The sequence below is a fragment of the Vipera berus genome (genome assembly GCF_964194415.1).
Source record: "Vipera berus genome assembly, chromosome: 3".
NCBI lineage: Eukaryota > Metazoa > Chordata > Lepidosauria > Squamata > Viperidae > Vipera > Vipera berus.
In genome coordinates, this window is record NC_138204.1 from 56390337 (window position 1) to 56409600 (window position 19264).

Genomic DNA, 19264 nt, shown 5'->3' on the forward strand with positions numbered 1-19264 from the left:
CACGTAGCTCCTTGAATCCGGTCACGTGTCGTGGAGTCCGTCGGTCAGTTAGTCAGTCGGTCGCAGGGTCGGCTGATTCCTGGTCGGCTACAGTCCGTGTTCAGGGCTTTTTCTCCGCCATGTCCGGACTCGGGTTGCTGTATTCGGGACTGGGGCTGAGCGCGGCCGCCGCCATCACCGGCATCGGTTAGTAATTGGAGCGAGAAACTCTCAAGGTTGCTGGGTGGGTGGGGGCGCCCGCTCTCCTCGCCAGATTCTTCCTTCCTCTTTATGTCGGCGCGTGTGCGAGTTAAGTGGGAGATCTCCGATCCGGGATCGGTGGCAACTAGAGAGCGGGCGTCGGAGTAGCCCGGTGGAGAGGCTCACTTGGCATTCCAATCGCCTCTCAAAATGCCCGAGGGAGGAAAAGCTACGGTTCTGCAGCGCGGGGTTTAGGTGGGTGGATATCATAGGCCAGGGGTCTTCAAACTTGGCCCTTTTATGACTTGTGGACTTCAACTCCCAGAATTCCTCAGCCAGCTTTGCTGGCTGAGGAATTCTGGGAGTTGAAGTCCACAAGTCATAAAAGGGCCAAGTTTGAAGACCCCTGTCATAGGCGAATATAGCATCCTCTGGCTGAAAGGAATCTGGAAACCCGTGTACAGACCCCAAAAACGATTTGGTTCTCTTTAACACTTATCTTTTGTCGACAGGTAATGTTTTATTAGGAAGACATACGTGCGCTTGCTTTTTTTGCCTTTCCATCTCGTGCCCTTCTCCTCTATCTACATTTTAGAAACTGCTGGGTTGAGATCGCAAAAATAGACACTTAAAAGATATTTTCCGGGTCTAATATAATCCCGGTTCGTTTCTAGTTAAGGAGAAACAGTTTTCTTAGTGGCTTTGAGGTCTTGACTTTGACGTGATTCTGAATGAATCCCTCTGGGTGCCAAAGAGTGTAGCAGAAGGAAAGAAAAGCGTTAAGAAACTTCTGAAATAAAAGTTCAGTTCTTGTTGCTGCTTGATCAATTTTATGTTAGGGCAAAATATTTCTAGAGCAGAATAACCATGGATAAGATGATTAATGGGAAAGCATTTAACTGCTTCATCCTAGTTACCTTTGGTATAAAATTAATATGGAATGTTCACTAGCAGTATAAGTATTGTTTACATATAAACAAAGATGGTTGATTTTAATCTTTCGGTCGAGATAAGGCACAAAGATACATGTTCAGGGAGGTTTGCAGCTTATATTTAAGATAAAAATATATCCATATATCCATGTATTTATCCTATATAATATTCAGGCTATAAATCATCATATTCTAATTAGATATTATTTCTAATTAAATAACATTTCTATTTATACCTTCCACGTAGCAACTCTCTGAGCTTTTCTGTACTCTACTTTTAAGGATAGATCTTACATGCCACATTACATTTTAGCTGATACAAGATTTTTTTTCTTTTTTTGACTATAATCAAATTGTTTCTTTATATCTATAATGAGAAAAAATCATGCTGTCATATTTTATTTAATTTTATTTAAATTATTAATTTACTGCCCATCTCACAAATGTGACTCTGGAGAATTCACATTAAAAACATTATAAAGGACAATATCAACTAAACATTTTGCTTACAGAGCAAGAGTTGTAATGTCATGTAACTGATATAGATTATTTTCTGATCTACTAGACCTGCTAGATTTAATGGTAGATTGGAACCAGTAGAATTAGCACAAGTAAAACAACCCAAAAGTGGCAGTTGTCCAAAGCAATTTTTAAAAAATATTGTACTCATATGTATCTCTTTTAGATAACCCACAGTCTCAGTTGTGTGGAAGTCCACATGCACTGGGTAGCTGCTGCACTGCTGAACCCTAAGAAATTTTTCAGAAATGTTTCTATTTAATGAAATATAATGTTCAGTTAGTCACTTTGCAAGTAGTTTTCTGGCATATGTGCTGTTTGCTTTGAATTTATTGCCAAACTTTGATTTTTGATCATTGTCATCAAAATGAGCTCTACACAAATTTCTCAGTAAGGTCCACTCCTCTGATTGAACATTGAAATCTACCTGGTGGTTGATCTCAGCTCCCTATCTTCATGATTAGAGCCTGCTCACCATCTCAGCACCATATCTCCATCTGCCAGATCCTGTTTATGTCATCCCTATCTCTCTGTATGCTGCAGCAGTCAGCTAGCAGAAGCCCATTCATCCTCTCAGCCTTAACTTCTCATATGCTCAAAATCTGATTCACAAAAATACATTAGTATTTAAAAACTAGTTCATTGAAGTGTACATGTTATAAATAAGCAACATGAGAACTAAAATTCGTAAAATTGAAAGGTCTCAACAACAGTTACTGTGAGTCTACATGTGTTATGCTGGACAGAACTATTATGTGGTATTAGCAATGCAAATGATTAGGAAATACAATGGTGAATACTTAAAGATAGCTTTTTATTAGTCTGGAGAGATTGCTGCTTGCCACCAATGCTTTAGTATTCATAGATTTGTATTAACAAACATTCTTAACAAGTTTGTGTTAAAAGTTATTTACTAGAACATTGGGTATCTGAAATAATTCAAAAGGTAAATAAAATAGAGGCAATAGGAAGGCATATACAAATGCTACTGGAATCATTATATGCTCTAATTATCAAATAGACAAAATATAGGTGGAGAATGCTGGTATAATTGAATAAGTCCTGCTTTTTAAACCATAACCTTTTTTTTGGGGGGGGGGGGAAGCCCTCCTCTTGAGTTGTGCCAGATTCAGAATGAAGAACCATAAGTATTTTGCCCTTGCCAGAGGATCACTTCTGTAGGTGATTATCGAATACATTATTGGAAAGCTACTGTGTAACTGAATGGTATATATGTTCTGCTATGTACCTCTGATTTCTTAGGATATATTAATAGCACTGCTAGATGATCAGACGCCTCTATTTGTATCACCACCATAATCCTATGCAAAGTGTACATAGTAAACTTTATTTAGTTTGTTTTGTCAACAGTCTTTCAAGCAACTCACCTAGTAAGAATGATGAGCCTGCAGTGAACCTGGGAACTTCAACTGCATTAGTGTGGCTGATGTGGTTCAGACTTGTTCAGTCAGGAATGATAAACAACAAACTCAAGTCTGACCTTCTAACTCAACTCTGTATTCCTTTAAGGTCATTTTAGCAAGTGGGCACAACTTATTTGGGAAATCGGAATTTCTTACTGGTTTTTGCTGGGAACATCCCCCACACTTAATATCCTACTCTGCTTAACCTTGCTCTATTTCTGTCCTTCTTGTAGATGTTTGCAGCCAAGATTTCCTCTCCTGCATGCCTTTCTATGGCTTCTTAGCGGGCAAGGGAAATTCTTATTTCTGCTTTCTCATCTGGATGATTTGGGTGGTTTAGGAATAATAATTTTTAGTATGATTAACACTTCATAACAAAGGGGAAGTTAGCTTCTTCCTTTTTTCAGTTAAACTTGTATCTTATAGTGGCTTCCTGTCTTCTTTCCAGTGAATCTTGAATTAATCATAATTCTGAAATTGTTTTAGAAAATCCATGCCCCTGAGTGGAATCCTAAACTGGATGTTTGATAATGATAGTCATAAAGTGGCCAATTAAATTCTGTTCTTTATGTGAGAAAGTCAATTTAGATAGTCTTTATCTTATTTTATTAAGCTTCTCTGGGAGTTAGAAAGGCTCATATAACTGCTCAGAGATTATTTACATTTTAGACAAAATATGGCCAAATAATTGTGTTAAGCAAAAAAAAAAGAACCATGAGTGTGTATTAAATATGTGAAGATTGGGCTTTGGAGTAGAATTCTGTCTTGCTGTTGTTAGTTGTGAAGTCGTGTCCGACCCATCGCGACCCCATGGACAACGTTCCTCCAGGCCTTCCTGTACTCTACCATCTTCTGGAGACCATTTAAGCTCACGCCTACTGCTTCAGTGACTCCATCCAGCCACCTCATTCTCTGTCGTCCCCTTCTTCTATTGCCCTCAATCTTTCCCAGCATTAGGCTCTTCTCCAGTGAATCCTTCCTTCTCATTAGGTGGCCAAAGTATTTGAGTTTCAACGTCAGGATCTGGCCTTCTAAAGAGCAGTCAGGGTTGATCTGTAGGACTGACCGGTTTGATCGCCTTGCAGTCCAAGGGACTCGGAGGAGTCTTCTCCAGCACCTTAGTTCAAAGGCCTCAATTCTTTGGCGCTCAGCCTTTCTTATGGTCCAACTTTCACAGCCATACATTGCAACTGGGAAGACCATAGCCTTAACTATACGCACTTTTGTTGGCAGGGTGATGTCTCTGCTTTTTAGTGTGCTGTCTAGATTTGCCATGGCTTTCCTCCCCAGGAGCAAACGTCTTTTAATTTCTTGGCTGCAGTCCCCGTCTGCGGTGATCTTTGAGCCCAGGAAAATAAAATCTGTCACTACTGTCTTGCTAGTTTAGTGATAGAGAGAATGCAAAAATCTTACAAAAGAACTTAAAAGAAATATTGGTGCTTCCATTGTTGATTTAACTGGTGTAGACTGCTGCAAATTTGGAAAATAATGCATAATGCAGATTAGATGTTATGCTGTAAATACATCTGATCAGGAAGATTAGACTGAAAAAATTACTTGTTTCAAAAACTAGATATTGTCAGTTTTTGGGTTAAAGAGAAATTTAATTCAAGGCTCCTTTGTCCAAACCCACTAGCAGTTTTTAGTTTGAAAGTTCCAGGACCTTTCATGGTAATTCAGGTGTATAGGTACCTGATTGCTAATGATGTTTAATAATTTAAATCTGATAATTGAAAGAGAAGCCTTTAGCATAATATGTGATAGGACTGGCCATTTCCTAAACTGCTGACAACATAAACAGGTAGGAACAGCTTCTTCTACAGTAGTTCCAGACTACATCTTGTGAATTCACTGATGTGTTAACATAATTGGAAGGAGGGAAGCACCGTTCCATATTTCTGCACAAAATCTGTCTTTTTAGTAACTACAAAAGAGCCTCTATTTATATTAGTTAAGCATCAGGTGCAAAAGCTATGCCTATACCTAGTAGCCTCTCATTTATACTTATAGATTGCAAGCTACCTGGAAGAAGAAAAATGTTCACCTTTGTTTTCCTGACAAATAAATACTTATTAAGGTATATTTTAAATTTAGATGGTTAAAGGGTATGGAGTTTGCATGACTTGAAGCTCAGATTGTCACTTGGCAAAAGCTGTACCATCTTTAAAGGAAGTTTTGTTTATAGTAATATAACTGTGACCTTATCTTGCACAGAGACTCAATGTTTCTGATTGCTATTTCCAGTTTCATGACTTATTTCCTCACTCTCTTTTTAACATTTAAAGGGATACTTCTAGTTTTTCATGTTCTTGGTGGTTAGGTTGTGGTTTAAATATCCGGGAATGAGAACTATGCAAACCCTTGTGAATTGACTTGATAACTATAGCCACCCAGCTGAGTCTCTGAGTAGAAAGATTAAACTTGAATTAATACATACATGTTTTGTAATGCTCTCTCTATTTCCTTTTTGTTTCTTTAAATCAAACTACCATCTATTGCTTTCTTAAGTAATTAATTGTGGAAACCAATACAAGCTTGCTTTCCTGGTTCAAGAGCTTATTTCTCCTTGATATTACAGTGGGTCTGAGTTGAGCCTCCTCTCCCCCTTTAACTTTTCTTTCTTTCTTCTTTCTTTCTTTCTTTCTTTCTTTCTTTCTTTCTTTCTTTCTTTCTTTCTTTCTTTCTTTCTTCTCAAATTCTTACATTCTTTGTGGAAAAAGTCTGCTTGAGACTACTTACAAATGAGATGGAATACTTATATCCTGTGACTATGTTGTCATATTTTGTTAATATATGCTGATACATATTTCCCATAAGTGTGTCATTAAGTAATTTTGCAAACTGCTCATTTTTCTGAAAATTCCACTCTGAGGTTACATGTATGAATTTCCCCCCTCCCCCCTTAGCTATAGTGTATGATACTTGGTATATTTGGTCTGCAATAATTGGTCTATGCTTATCCACCCATTTATACATAGAAAGTTTTATCGTGAAAAGTAAGTTGGCATTATGGAGATATATGGTGTAAATTGGATGAAGGTGTTATACAAGAATTGATATTATTTGCCTGATCTGAGAGTGATGTGTCAATACTGGTACCATCACAGTTTCAGGCATTGAGAGGTAGGGACTAACTTCAGAAACATTCAACTTTGCTTTTGTTTTTCAGGAATCTGCTACACAATATTTGACCTGGGCTTTCGCTTCGATGTAGCATGGTAAGATGTCCCTTTCTTCCCAAACTGGGATTGAAGTAGTAGGGGGAAAGTGGCTTATGAATATTCTCCATGATGGCTCAGGAAAAGTGCTGTGAAGATTAAGAGTAATTGGCCAATGTATCTCACATGGTCTTGGATTATGGATTCCTGAAGACCTGGCAAGGCTGCATCCCAAGGATGAGTAAGCAAAGCTTGGCCTGTTTGCATCCACACTGCAGTTCTTGACAGCAATATTAATGGCACTGTTCACTTTTACTAATCAGTTCTGCTAATAGCAACACTCATCAATTGGCATCTGTTCCTTTTTTATTATTATTTATGAATAGCTTGTCCTTATGCTTGGCTTGGTAAGGTTACAAGCCATTCAGTGTTGGTCCCCTATTTGTATGGATAAACTTTTACTTCTTGCCCTGAAACAGTTTTACTAAATTCATCAAAGATCAGAACATACAAAATAATAAGATTTGCATCCCTCTTTGGTAATGTTTTTAATAATAATGAAATTTAGGGTATAAACTTAAATAATTATTAATATAATTATTAATATAATCAGGAAAAGGGGGGAAATTAAAGAAAAAAGGGAATTGGAAGACTATGTACATGAATGCACAGGTAAAGCTGAGAATTTTTTATAATCCACATTTAGTATTTCCTCTTCAAAATTTACTTGAAGTAAACTATCACAAAAAAATATTACAACTAAGAAATGCAGGTTAGAGTAGAATAAAATGACCTTTGATTATAAGGTTCTACAGAGATCTTTGCAGTTAACTTCAGTCAATGCAGTTTATCTCATTTCTACATAATGCCATACTGATTCAGAGAAAGATACATTCGTTTACTAATTTTTTTTACAATAGCAAAACTGGCAGCTAATAGGAATTGAATTAATTACTTAAACTGCATCCTGGACATACTGTTTCAATTCCTCCTCTTGGGACACCACTAAAGATCATTGCATGCCAAAACAACTAGATACAGAGAAAGGTTTTTTCCTCGTACCGTCACTCTGCTGAATGCTTAATTTCCACATTTCTGTCTTAGGTCTAAGTATATTACCCATATAGTATGGCTGTATCAATTTTATCCTTCTCATCTGTTCCCACTACTTTCTCTATTGGTATCATTATTATGATTATTATCTTTTGTTATTATGATTATTATTTGTTGTTTTGCATGTACATTGAGAGCTTATGCAACAGAGACAAATTCCTTGTATATCTAATCACACGTGTCAATAAAGCTATTCTGCTCTGCTCTACTCTATTCTATTCTGCCTAAATTTATGTTTTGAAATGCAGAAATAAACTAGCTACAGAGTGAATTGCCAAAGATCACTATATGATTTTCTTGATTCCACTAAAAACATTTGACCAAAACAAATAGCTACAGATGTATTATGATAAAAGAAGTGAATATATTTCAATTTATTTACAGCTTCTGACAATTTGTACTCTGAAGCTTTTATTACTCTAACATTTATTGACTGAATCTTCGTTGCATGCTCAACCATCCAGGATGGATAGAATTAGGAATTCAGAAGAACCCTTAGAACAGGGGTAGGCAACTTTGGCCCTTTTATGACTCGTGGACTTCAACTCCCAGAATTCCTGAGCCAGCATGACTGGCTCAGGAATTCTGGGAGTTGAAGTCCACAAGTCATAAAAGAGCCAAGGTTGCCTACCCCTGCCTTAGAATATAGTTCTGCCGGTCAGTTCCAGAATTAGCAAAAGTGGGAAACAGAATATAATTCTGAAGCTGATTTGCAGGTGTCCTGTTAGGTGATGGATCAACCAGTTTTATTGCTTGCTGTATTTCGTGAGCTTTTATCTATTACTGACTATGCCAGCTTAGCGTCACCTCAGCACAGCTGTCTTACAGTTTTTTCTGTCTCATTCAGAAATATTTTTTTCTTAATATGGTATCAGCCCACTGCCCATTTGCATGAGTGAAAATATGTATTTTATGTGGATTAAAATGGGACAGTAGACTAATTGTTATAGCCAAGCCATAACTGTAGTCTTTTCTCAGGGTTTTTAACTAGGACTCCTCCATTTCCTCTTTTGTGAGAACAGTGATTTCATATACTGTGACGGGTGGGGCACAGAGTATTTTAAGATATTCTTTTATATATAGGTTCCTGACTGAGACTTCTCCATATATGTGGTCTAACCTGGGTATTGGGTTATCCATTTCATTGTCAGTGGTGGGAGCCGCATGGTGAGTATCTTTTTTCTCCATATCTCTCTTCTGGTCACTAGTTGGCAAGTACAGCTGATCTCTGCTTTTGAGTTCACTTACTGATATTAAAATGGTACATGAAACTAAGTAGCTTCAAACCCAGTTAATTTTTGCTGGGAAACAACTGAGGACCCGTGTAAGATGCTTTGTCTTCCATAATGGCAAGGCAAATACAGATGGGCATAAAGAGTTTTATGAATAAATAATTCACTACAGGCATAATTATAAGAGCCTTGGTGGAGCAGTGGGCTAATGCCTCCTTAAGTAACACCAGCTGCCTGCAATTAGTGCAGGTTCGAGTCCCACCAGGCTCAAGGTTGACTCAGCCTTCCATCCTTCCGAGGTAGGTAAAATGAGGACCCAGATTGTTGGGGGCAATTAAGCTGACTTTGTAACAATGCCGCTTGGTGTGTGTGTGTGTGAAAGCCCTAATAAGCAGGCATATACATAGAATGAAGGCTACTGCTAAGCTTGTAAGCCGCCCTGAGTCTTCGGAGAAGGGCAGGATATAAATGGAATTAAAATAAATAAAATAAATAAAATAATCTGAACAAACTATTTGCCATCTGGTGGTGCTGATTCCAAATTATCTGTGCAACATGGTGAAGGCTGTCCCATCTAACTATTCTGTTTTTAGGGGGATTTACATAACTGGATCCAGCATCATTGGAGGTGGTGTCAAAGCACCTAGGATCAAAACCAAAAATTTGGTCAGGTGAGAAAAGCTCTTTTAACCCTTTGTATTACAGACATACTGCAAACTACAAAGCTCACCAGAACATCAAATCACTGGACAGTGTTACTCTTCAGATAGCAGTGGAATTAAATCATCAGGCCACGTAATGGAACAAAGCTCTTTAAAGGGAAAAATGTTTGCTTCAGTGACACCCCCTCCCCAAACTCTACCCCCAAACCATGGTGTAAGCATATACAGATTGAAGCTGGTAATAAGCTTTTTTGTGGTACAAAATCCAGCAGTACAGTATATCCTATTGTCACCATGGCATCTAGGATAGAACCTTAGCATTGGGGCACAAAAGCCCCTTTTTAAAAAAAGAAAAGTAGGGGGTCAACTAATGATATAATCTGGGGAAGATAGCCATTTTTTCTTGCCCCACTTCAACTGCTAAACTGTTCTTTCTCCTTGCAGTATAATCTTTTGTGAAGCTGTGGCCATCTATGGAATCATCATGGCTATTGTGATTACCAACATGGCAGAGGTATTAACTGTTTCATACAAGACGGATATATTTCTCTGCTAAAGATGACTGTACCATTTTCAGATATTTCTGATTTGATGTGAACCTCATCCATTTGTTTCCTGGGAAGAAAGCAAAGTAGATTATAGTATTCCAAACCAAAATACTGATCAAGTCAATGAATAGGTTTCTGGGGTGTTGTGCTAAATAGTGGATGATTGCAGATAACAGATAGCAAATGGTAAGCATGACTCAAGCTTTTAAGGTAACCTCTTTAATCACGAGTGAGTATAAAAGCTTGGCCAGATGCTTTTGAAACACTGGACAGTATTGCCAGGAGAAAAATTAGTAATCTCCATTGCAAAGGAAAGGGGGTCTGCTAATAAAAATAATGTTGCAAAAATATTATTTTTATGAGCAGATTCTCTTTCATTTGTCCCAAATAAATGTTCATGGACAGTCCCGAGTAAATGTTTGTCCAAAAGTTATCAACTGTCAAAACTAGCTTAACTTATCAAAAGATATCAACGCTGGTCCAAAAGTTATCAACTACTAAGAGCAGACATGTCAAACACAAGGCCCGGGGGCCGGATGCGGCCCGCGAAGTGGTTTCATGTGGCCCGCGAATCCATCCTGGAAACAGGGAAGGAATGGCCCCCACTGCCTTGGCCCTGGCCCAGAGACCCTCCTTCTGCCAGAGACCCCCAGATCTGTCCCACTCCTGCCCAGGCCCCCATAGGCACCCTTGATGCGAACGAGGTAGAGCTGGCCACGCCCACCCAGTAGGCCATATGCACTTTAGCCATGCCCACCCAGTAGGCCACGCCCACCCTGGCCATACCCACCCGGCCCCCTGAGGGCAACCGCAATGCTGAAGCGGCCCTCAATGAAATTGAGTTTGACACCCCTGACTAAGAGATAAGCTATCCTAAATGGTCTGCAGTTGCCCCATTTTTTAAAGGAATTAGTTTTGGTAAATCCTAACGCCAGGGGTTAGTACCCTATTTGTGATGTTGGGCCTTGGGCATCGGTTGGGTTTGCCGCTACTGTATCAGCCTTCCTGCTATGTAGCAGCTTCCCTGCCTGCGATGCTTGATGTTATGTTTGGATTGGCGTTACCAGGTTAATGATGCTGCAAGACTTTAACCTGCCTTTCCTAGGTGAAAATTTGGAAGCAGTATGGGAATTCATGGCCACCATAGCAACCATAGATCTGATCCTGCTTTTTCAGGACCTACCCCACTGGGGGTGGGAGCAGGGGCACCTTGTTTTTATCTCAGGGGGTTGGTTATAATTGCTATATCTTATCCTTCTGGTGGGAGATATTATTCCAATCTGTTTGGAAAAATGTTTTTGTTTCATAGCATGCTTTTTTTTCCCCCCTTGCAGCCATTTAATGGTAGAACCCCTGAGCAAATAGGTTCCCGGAACTATCATGCAGGTAAGCTATATTTGTGGTGGTGCGGGGGGGGGGGAGAGGTTAGAAAAGACTGCTCTTACCTTTGTAGGAACATCGTGGATTCCTAATTGCTTAAGAAATGCCATCTTCAGGTCATGCTATTATCTAGATACAGTAAGTATAGGAAGTATGGTGCCCTATACATTAACTATAACTGTAACAACCCATATCTTTATTAGTTTTTCTTTTTACTTGTGGGAGGTCTAATAAAATGAGCTTACAAGACCATCACATGTTCTTATTCTGGTCTATGCTAGTGTTCAGGATTTCAAATCTTTCCCAGCCTTATAAGGGATTGAATCTGGAAAACCCCACCAAAAAGCATGACGTTTATCACTAAATTCCAGCCCTTTCTTGGTTGGATTTATGTCTTTACACAAACATTGCAGAGGTTTTATCCTGCTAAGCTATCAAACAATATGGATGTAACCAGCAAGGAGCATACAGATTCTACGAGTTGACTTTCCCCTGTTCTGACTTTCTTGTTGTTCCATTCTGCACTAGCAATTTCTAATGTGCTGACTGTCTTCTTGGAGTGGGTGCTTATCGTTGGCTTATCACTGAAGAGCTCAGAATAATATGCACGCTGTATTGGTATGGTGCGAAACCACCATAATAGCAGTGATGTTCTTATGGCAAACCTCGGAGGCTAGATTTTCAGATATGAACGTAACCATCAAATCATGTTTTTATTCCATCGTTCTTAAGGAAAAATCCTGTAAGCTTGACAATTTGAAAATGCCATTGGATACTGCCCATTCCTAATATGGTTTTCTCTATGTAGGTTTCTCCTTGTTTGGGGCAGGTTTGACTGTAGGACTTTGCAATCTCTGCTGTGGTGTATGTGTGGGCATTGTGGGAAGTGGTGCTGCACTAGCAGATGCCCAGAATGCCAGCCTCTTTGTCAAGATCCTAATTGTGGAAATCTTTGGCAGTGCCATCGGACTCTTTGGAGTCATTGTAGCAATCCTGCAGGTAAGCCACTCTTATTTTTCTCCACATGAGATAGTCTGCTCATTATAATTTTCCCAGTTTCCAACTCTTGTATAGAAGCAGAAAGTAATTTTTCAACAAAGCCCTAATAAATTTACAATCCCTGTTTTCCTAATACCAAGCAGTTATATTAATACGGTAAGGAGCAGTTCCCAATGTTTCTCCGAATTTAGGGGCACCCACAGCCAGCCCAACTTCCAAAAGTTGGAAAGAGACAAGAAATTAACTTTTCAGTCTGTTTTCCTAGTATTGTATGGCTTCAACCCATTTTCTTCATGGGGAGTCTTCCATTTACATCAGAGCACTGATCTAAATTTTTCATTTCATTCTCCTGTGCTCTTTTTCTAGTGCTCCTTACTCTCATCCAAGACTGCTGTGTTTTCTCATTATCGCAAACAGATAGATTTGTTAATATTTGTTTTTTAAAAGCCCACATTACTGCACATAAAGAAATCTGTTACTTGATGATATATGAGGAAATATTTATTTATTTTTTATTTTAATTCCATTTATATCCCGCCCTTCTCCGAAGACTCAGTCATAACTGTCATGGCTGGCACTGAGAAATAGAGAAACGTAGTGGCCAAAATTGTGGAAACCTTTTGGGAAAAGTGTACAGTAGAAACATCACCTTTGGTTAAGTTTCCACCAATTTTTCTTCTAATTTCTTTATAACTGTAGCCTTGTTCACTTAATAATACTATTTTACATCGCTTTCTGGGCAACCAGTCAACTCTTTGCACCATTACTTTAATTTTATTACGTTTTACAAGCTCACTAAATGAAAGAACACAAAAAAACCCAACCAACTTGATAGCGATCACATAACACACTGACAAATGTCCTCCTCTCAGCTTCTATGCATAACTATTCAATAACTGAATCCTACTGTGATCTGATTGGCTCATTGCCAAAACAAGATGACACCTGATTGGCTCTCTAAACACTCATGCTCATTGGCTACAATCAGATGAAGGAAAGCTGCCTGATATCAACTTAGGCAAGTTGTGCTTCCTTGTTCTGGTTATTTGGCTATAACTTTTCAGAGAATACAGTACAGATAATTGAACAAACTATGTTGCCTTACATTCTTGATTAAATTATCTTTCTATTCATATATAATTTTATGGTACTACTCCCAAAAAAAAGTGGTGTTATTAGGAATAGGGTTAGAGAGGATGTTACTATTTATGGTCCTTTGAGTCAACTCTGGTTTCTGGAGACCACATAAACTTTCTTGGTAATATTTTCAGAAATAATTTACTGATACCTTCATTCTCAGACTGAGAGCGTGCGGCTGGTTCAAAATTACCAGCTGGCGTCAAGCTTATGGGAGGACTGGTACTCAGACTTCCTTGCTCTTAGTCCAACACCTTTAACCATTACACAAAACTGACTTAGCCATGTGTCATTCATCAAGTATACAATTTTCCTGATCTTTTGCCTTTCTTGTGTTTTGCAGACATCTAAAGTGAATATGGGTGACTAAACTCTTTGCCAACTGCAGATCCTGTATATATTTATTTAATGTCTCCTGATGGCCTAGGAGCTTGATGTATAAAGTTCTTCCTGTGATCTTCACCTACTGGGCCATGGACAAACTTGATAAATTGATGTGTGTTTGTGAGAATTTGTCCTTCTCCTCCTCCTGCCTTTTTCCTGCTCTGTTTTTCCAGAAGGAAGGGGCTGGATGCCTTGCTGGAAAGACCCTTAGGTGTTCTAGCCTTTTGCACTCTCTGTGGCAGTCACTGCCAATTATAATACAGTGTTCTATGAAAGAAAATTGTTCTTGTCCCATGTAGATGCCCTTCTCGTGTGCTCCCTGCTGCTGTGCCCCAGTTATTATCCTGGCTTTGATGGCTGATTTTTATTCCCCTTGAATAATGGGTGGCACTGGCTGAGCTCTTGGCTTTGGGGGCTGTGTATAGTGCCCCTTCTACACACACCTCCAGATGAAGGTACACAAGAAATGAACAGTGTGATTTTCTGAGTTTTCTGAAGCACCACAAATGATTGGTTATTAAAATCAATGATGATGAAAGTATCTTGTATTGTGCTTAATAGTATTAAATGTTTTGCTTGAACTGTGGTTGGTGAAAGATCTGTACTATATCAACTGTAGTTTCAAACACTGCAGTAAAAGCAAACTGAACTGATTTTTAAGAAGAAGCCTTAGAATATTGTTTTCTAAGATTCTTGGCACTATATTACATCTTATTTACTTATTTCATTTTATTTTTAAAAAGTTCTAAATTGCCCCAATCTCCAGCCTCTGGTCAGTATGTATCAGTAATCATTAAAAAAACCCCACATCAACTCATACCACCAATAAAACAACCCATCAGTGTTATAAATGCACAAAGATGGGAGCAAATATCTAAGGTTTGCTTCAAAGTCCTGAAGAAAAGAAAGGTTTTGAAAGGTTTTTCTGGAAGTCAGAAGAAGAAAGCCAAGCACAACTCTGGATGCAACATTTTTTGTTATGTTGGAGCTTCTATCAAGAAGGCCGGCCCTTTTGCCGTGTACTGCCTATCTCTCAAGATGGGGAGGGAGGGGAGGAGAACCCCTGGCAGGCCTCCTCTGGATTTGACAGGAGGACAAGCAGATTCTTTGGAGAAAGCAATAAGTGATCTCACTCAGTGCCAACACTGGACACCTCCTGGTAATGCAGCAAGCATAAAATAAGTGTTTGTTTTTGCAGCAGCAGGCTCTAATAGCTACAGCTACAGCATTTTGCATCGTTATAGCTTCTAAGGCTATGTAGAATGTATTGCTATACTTTAATCCAATCAAGTGGTGACTGTCACTGTCACCAAGACCTTCCCCCTGCTGTTCGAATAGGAACTGTGAGTCATAGAATTCCTTCAGAGGCAACGGGAATTCATTTAGAGCTAAGCTTGAAACCGAAATTTCTTAGAAGCTACATTTTTTATGGATATTTAGTCGTTTTAACCTGATAAGAGTTTAGTCCATGTTTGTTTCTCCATTTGTAATACTAAGTCTTCTACAACACATCTGGGCTGAATTGGCACTATACCATTGACATCACCAGTATAATTATTAATGATGTAGTCGCATTTATATGAGGTACAGGACTAAGCCCTGTGGCATCCCACATGGAGCATCTGAAGGCTTGATTGCTCTTTCTCCTAAACTCTATCCAATAAAATGGATCTACTATAAAAAAAGTGCCACCAGCAATACGATAATAGGGTCAACAACATTGCTGAGAGATTGAATAGAACAAGGAGTGTTGCACACATGGACACCCATCCAGATCCTAATGAAAGTGCACCGATCAGAATGACAATATTGTTTCCCTTCCTTCTGCTAGGTCTGAATCTTGATTGAAAAAGGCCCAAATAACCTGTCTTTTCTAATACCTAATTAATTCCTCCTCCACCAACTTTCCAAAAACGGACTGGTGCAGACAGGATGGAAGTTGTCCAATAGGGTTTGGCTGACCATCTTGTCCAAAGATTTTGGTCTCATTTGAGGCAGAGCTGTCCATCAAATGTCAGGAAATTTTCCAACTGCCTTTGTAATAGATTCATTGCCTTCACAATCTGCAAATTGATAAGAAAATTATCTCACTGTAGTAGAAGTTAAATGATAAGATCTTCCTTATCCAGATCATATCTCATAGTTTCTAAAGTAAGGAGCTGGAACCTAGAGTTAACACAAGAGTTAAACCTGTCCCCTTTAACAACTTCAGGAACCATTGCCATTTATGTATTTCATGTCTGATCTTATGTCAAAAGCATTTTACCCATGAATACACCTACATACACATCTATCTAAAATACAGTAAAAAAAAACCAAACTAAAAAATAAAGCCCTAAAAACCAGCTATTGCCAAAGGAGACAAAAATGCATGGGAGGAAAGATCTGGTAAGTAATCCTATGTATTTTTAAATGATTTTTTTTCAAAATATAGAAAAGAAACCATGCTCCTCTTCTTTACTTCTCTTTAGAAAACTTGGAAAGCTCTGCTGGATTCAGCAATTTTGAAAAAAGAGCCAATATTTACATTCTACAAAAAGTGCATTAGCCTGTTAATGCTGCCTCTTAACTTCCTGGTTGCATAGTGTCCAGACTCAAGATTTCTTGAAATATTTGAAACTCTAGGAAACCTGTTTTCAAAGTTTGTGAGCAAAAATACTTAAATGTCTGATACTTCTGTTTATTCTGAAGTGGAAGAAAATGGCATTTGGGGGATATTTTTGTCATCTTTCAAAGGCATAAACTGGTCGTGCAATATACTGATTCAGGAGAAAGATTTAATCCATTTAACCTAGAGGACTACCAAATAGGATTGGCTTTTAATCCCACTTCTTGATGATTTAGTTGTCAAGCTACTAACTGAGCTAGATGTCAAATTATGAATATAGAAGACATCAAATGCTAATCAACTTAATTTTTATGCTGGCACAACCTGATACTGCTCTCTCTCTCTCTGAAGCTGACTAAAAATGATGTATTCCTTCTTTGCTTGAGTAACTAATTGGATGACAATAATATTGGTAAAGAAGAATGGAAAGAAGGCCTAACTTGGCAATAGCAATAGCACTTAGACTTATATACCATTTCATAATGCTTTACAGCCCTCTCTAAGCGGTTTACAGAGTCAGCACATTGCCCTCAACAATCTGGGTCCTCATTTTACCGACCTTGGGAGGTTGTAAGTCTGAGGATAGAACTGCTGGCAGTAGGCAGAGTTAACCTGCGATACTACATTCTAACCACTGTGCCAACATGCCTATTTAGTACTTTAGTAAATGGCAGATATTTTGATGATTAGATATTAATATCTATAAGCTTATCCAAATTTAGTCTCAAATCTGATCACAAATACGTGTTCCCAAGTACCTTTTTGCCTTCAACTCTGAAGTGCTGCACAAGATAAAATTTTATTTTCACAGGATCATTCCTATGAGCCTCTACGATTTGATTCATTTTATTTATTCCTATACATGCTGGATGATGGTTATTGTTAAAAGTATAATCTTGTTTGACTAGATAATCTATGCCCTATTTTCATATATGAGATTTTCATAACCATGGCGCTATTTCCATTTGGTAAACTGCAGTCAGACTTTATTATCATAAAAATATTCTGGCAATTTTTCTCCCTAGCTTGCTGTTGGTGAAGGAAGCAGACTTTACAACCACCAATCAAAATATGTTGGGACTACTGGCTTAAAGGAGCTGTAACCTATAGTGGCATGATCCCATAAACTCATTGCCATCCCAAAAGCCTATACGCACAGCTGTTCCAGATGATCACATCTGGTCTAACTGCAGAATTATTTCGTTTGTCAAACGTTTACCCCAGAACTTTCGCTCACGGTAATAAAATTGATTTATTACAAAAAATAATTCGTTGACACATGTATGAAGTTTCTTGGTAATAACAGAGAAAGGATTTGCCACTGCCTTTCTCTAGGTTTTTTTTTTCAATTTCCCAATGACATCCACAGCCCTGTCCTTGAAAGAATTTTATCCAAGCGTGATCAAGTCTGCTTAACTTTCAAGTTCTTATAAAGCGGGGAGGAAGTAGGACCTGCTGAGACAAGATATTAAAATATAACGAAAGCTATTTCAATTAGCTCTGAAATGGACTAAGGGAGAAAACCTTCTATTGACAATGAAGAATCCCAAGTACCTTGTGGAAGGGAAAGGAAGGTAATATCTCAGGATCTCTTTTCCTTGGTTCCATCTACCTATTTATTTTATTTGTGTGTGATTTCAAGGGCTGCTACTTTACTTTGCCCCAAAATTGGTTCGCCTAGAAATGTTATCATCATTATTATTGTGGTTGGTTGCATAGTCAGCTAGATGCTGAGACTGGATTTGGAATTTTTATCCACCTATTGAATCCTTCCCAAGACCTGGAATAAGCAGATATTGTTTGATGGTATTTTGTCACAGATGTAAACTGTTCCAAATAAATCTTTCTTTTGCAATAGATTGATGATGTTTTTATCAATCCTGGTGGTGTTCAAGTGGTACTCTAGATGTTTATTATTTATTTATTTGACTTTTATTCCACCTTTATTACCTTATAAGTAACTCAAGGCAGCGAACCTAATACTCCTTCCTCCTTGTATTTGTCCCACGACAACCCTGTGTGATGGGTTGGGCTGAGAGTGAATGATTGGCTGAAAGTCATTCATGCCTAAAGTGGGACTAGAACTAACAATCGCTTGGTTTCTAGGCAGCACCTTAACCATTATACCAAAATGACTATATTGTTTTAGATGTTTAACCCACTGTTTTATATATAACTCAAGGCACCAAACATACCTCCTGTTTATCCCATGTCAAAATCTTGTAAGGTGGGTTGGGCTGAAAAAGAGTGACTAGCCCAAAGTCATCCATCTGGCTTTTATGCCTAACAGAAAGCCTAGAACTCATAGTCCCCTGGTTTCAAAGCCAGCATCTTAACCCTTATACATACTGGCTCTTTATATGCTAGGATATTGCTTTCTTAGAAAAACATTCTCTTGCAGCTTGATTCTTGACAGCATGTCTATCATACAGATGAGCTATGAAGTCATAGAGAATGGTCTTGAACCTCAAACAGGCGTGCACATTCCTCCAATTTTTCACCTCCTAGGGAGCAATAGTGTTTTACTGGCTTATTGTTTTTTATTGATTGATTTGGCTACATCCCTGCAAACTCCTTGTAAAATGCAGCAAATTTATTCACTTTAGATGTTTACTAAGTGCCCAACATAAGGAGCCAAGCTGGCTCATCAGTCTAATGTACTGGCAAAAGGAATCATGCCAAGATGGTGGGTGGGTATTAGGGTAGAATCAAGGATTCTAAAAATCTATTTCTCCACTCCCTGCAAATTGGGAGTAGTATTAGAATTAAAGACAGTTGGGCTGAATCATGGGATTAACAAGTGAAGCTGGAAAAAAGTGCTGAGAAATCTGACAATACAGGGGAAGAGAAAATAATAAATCCATGAGTCCTCCAATATTGCAATGGGGCTTAAGCAGCTCAAATGTGTCTGGGCAGGTATATTAGTATAGTCTTCTAAGTGCTTGAAGCCAGTGTTTTCATCCATTTATATCATAGCTGCAGGAGAAA

At 38.5% G+C, this 19264-nt stretch overlaps 1 protein-coding gene across 3 annotated transcripts; it reads left to right on the forward strand.

Annotated features, from left to right (window-relative positions):
- Nucleotides 1–28: 28 nt before the first annotated feature.
- On the forward strand, nucleotides 29–18640 carry ATP6V0B (ATPase H+ transporting V0 subunit b). 3 transcript variants are annotated; one of them, XR_014025896.1, is made up of 10 exons: nucleotides 29–186; nucleotides 6225–6273; nucleotides 8410–8493; nucleotides 9152–9229; nucleotides 9665–9734; nucleotides 11103–11154; nucleotides 11957–12147; nucleotides 13628–14123; nucleotides 16140–16313; nucleotides 17302–18640. XR_014025896.1 is itself a non-coding variant. In XM_081323414.1 (8 exons), exons 1-8 carry the CDS (start codon nucleotides 120–122, stop codon nucleotides 13652–13654), a joined length of 618 nt encoding a protein of 205 aa, XP_081179540.1. In that variant the 5' UTR covers nucleotides 29–119; the 3' UTR covers nucleotides 13655–14249. The 3 variants fall into 3 exon arrangements, 1 of the variants encoding a protein (XP_081179540.1); XR_014025897.1 differs by lacking the exon at nucleotides 16140–16313 and having other exon boundaries at nucleotides 17302–18635; XM_081323414.1 differs by lacking the exons at nucleotides 16140–16313; nucleotides 17302–18640 and having other exon boundaries at nucleotides 13628–14249.
- The last annotated feature ends 624 nt before the right edge of the window (nucleotides 18641–19264 follow it).

Excerpts from the sequence above, each read along its gene's own strand:
- ATP6V0B (XM_081323414.1), top strand. The coding sequence starts at position 120 with ATGTCCGGACTCGGGTTGCTGTATTCGGGACTGGGGCTGAGCGCGGCC. Across the intron at positions 187-6,224 it reads CGCCGCCATCACCGGCATCG|GAATCTGCTACACAATATTT; the intron begins GTTAGTAATTGG and ends TTTGTTTTTCAG. Across the intron at positions 8,494-9,151 it reads TCAGTGGTGGGAGCCGCATG|GGGGATTTACATAACTGGAT; the intron begins GTGAGTATCTTT and ends TTCTGTTTTTAG.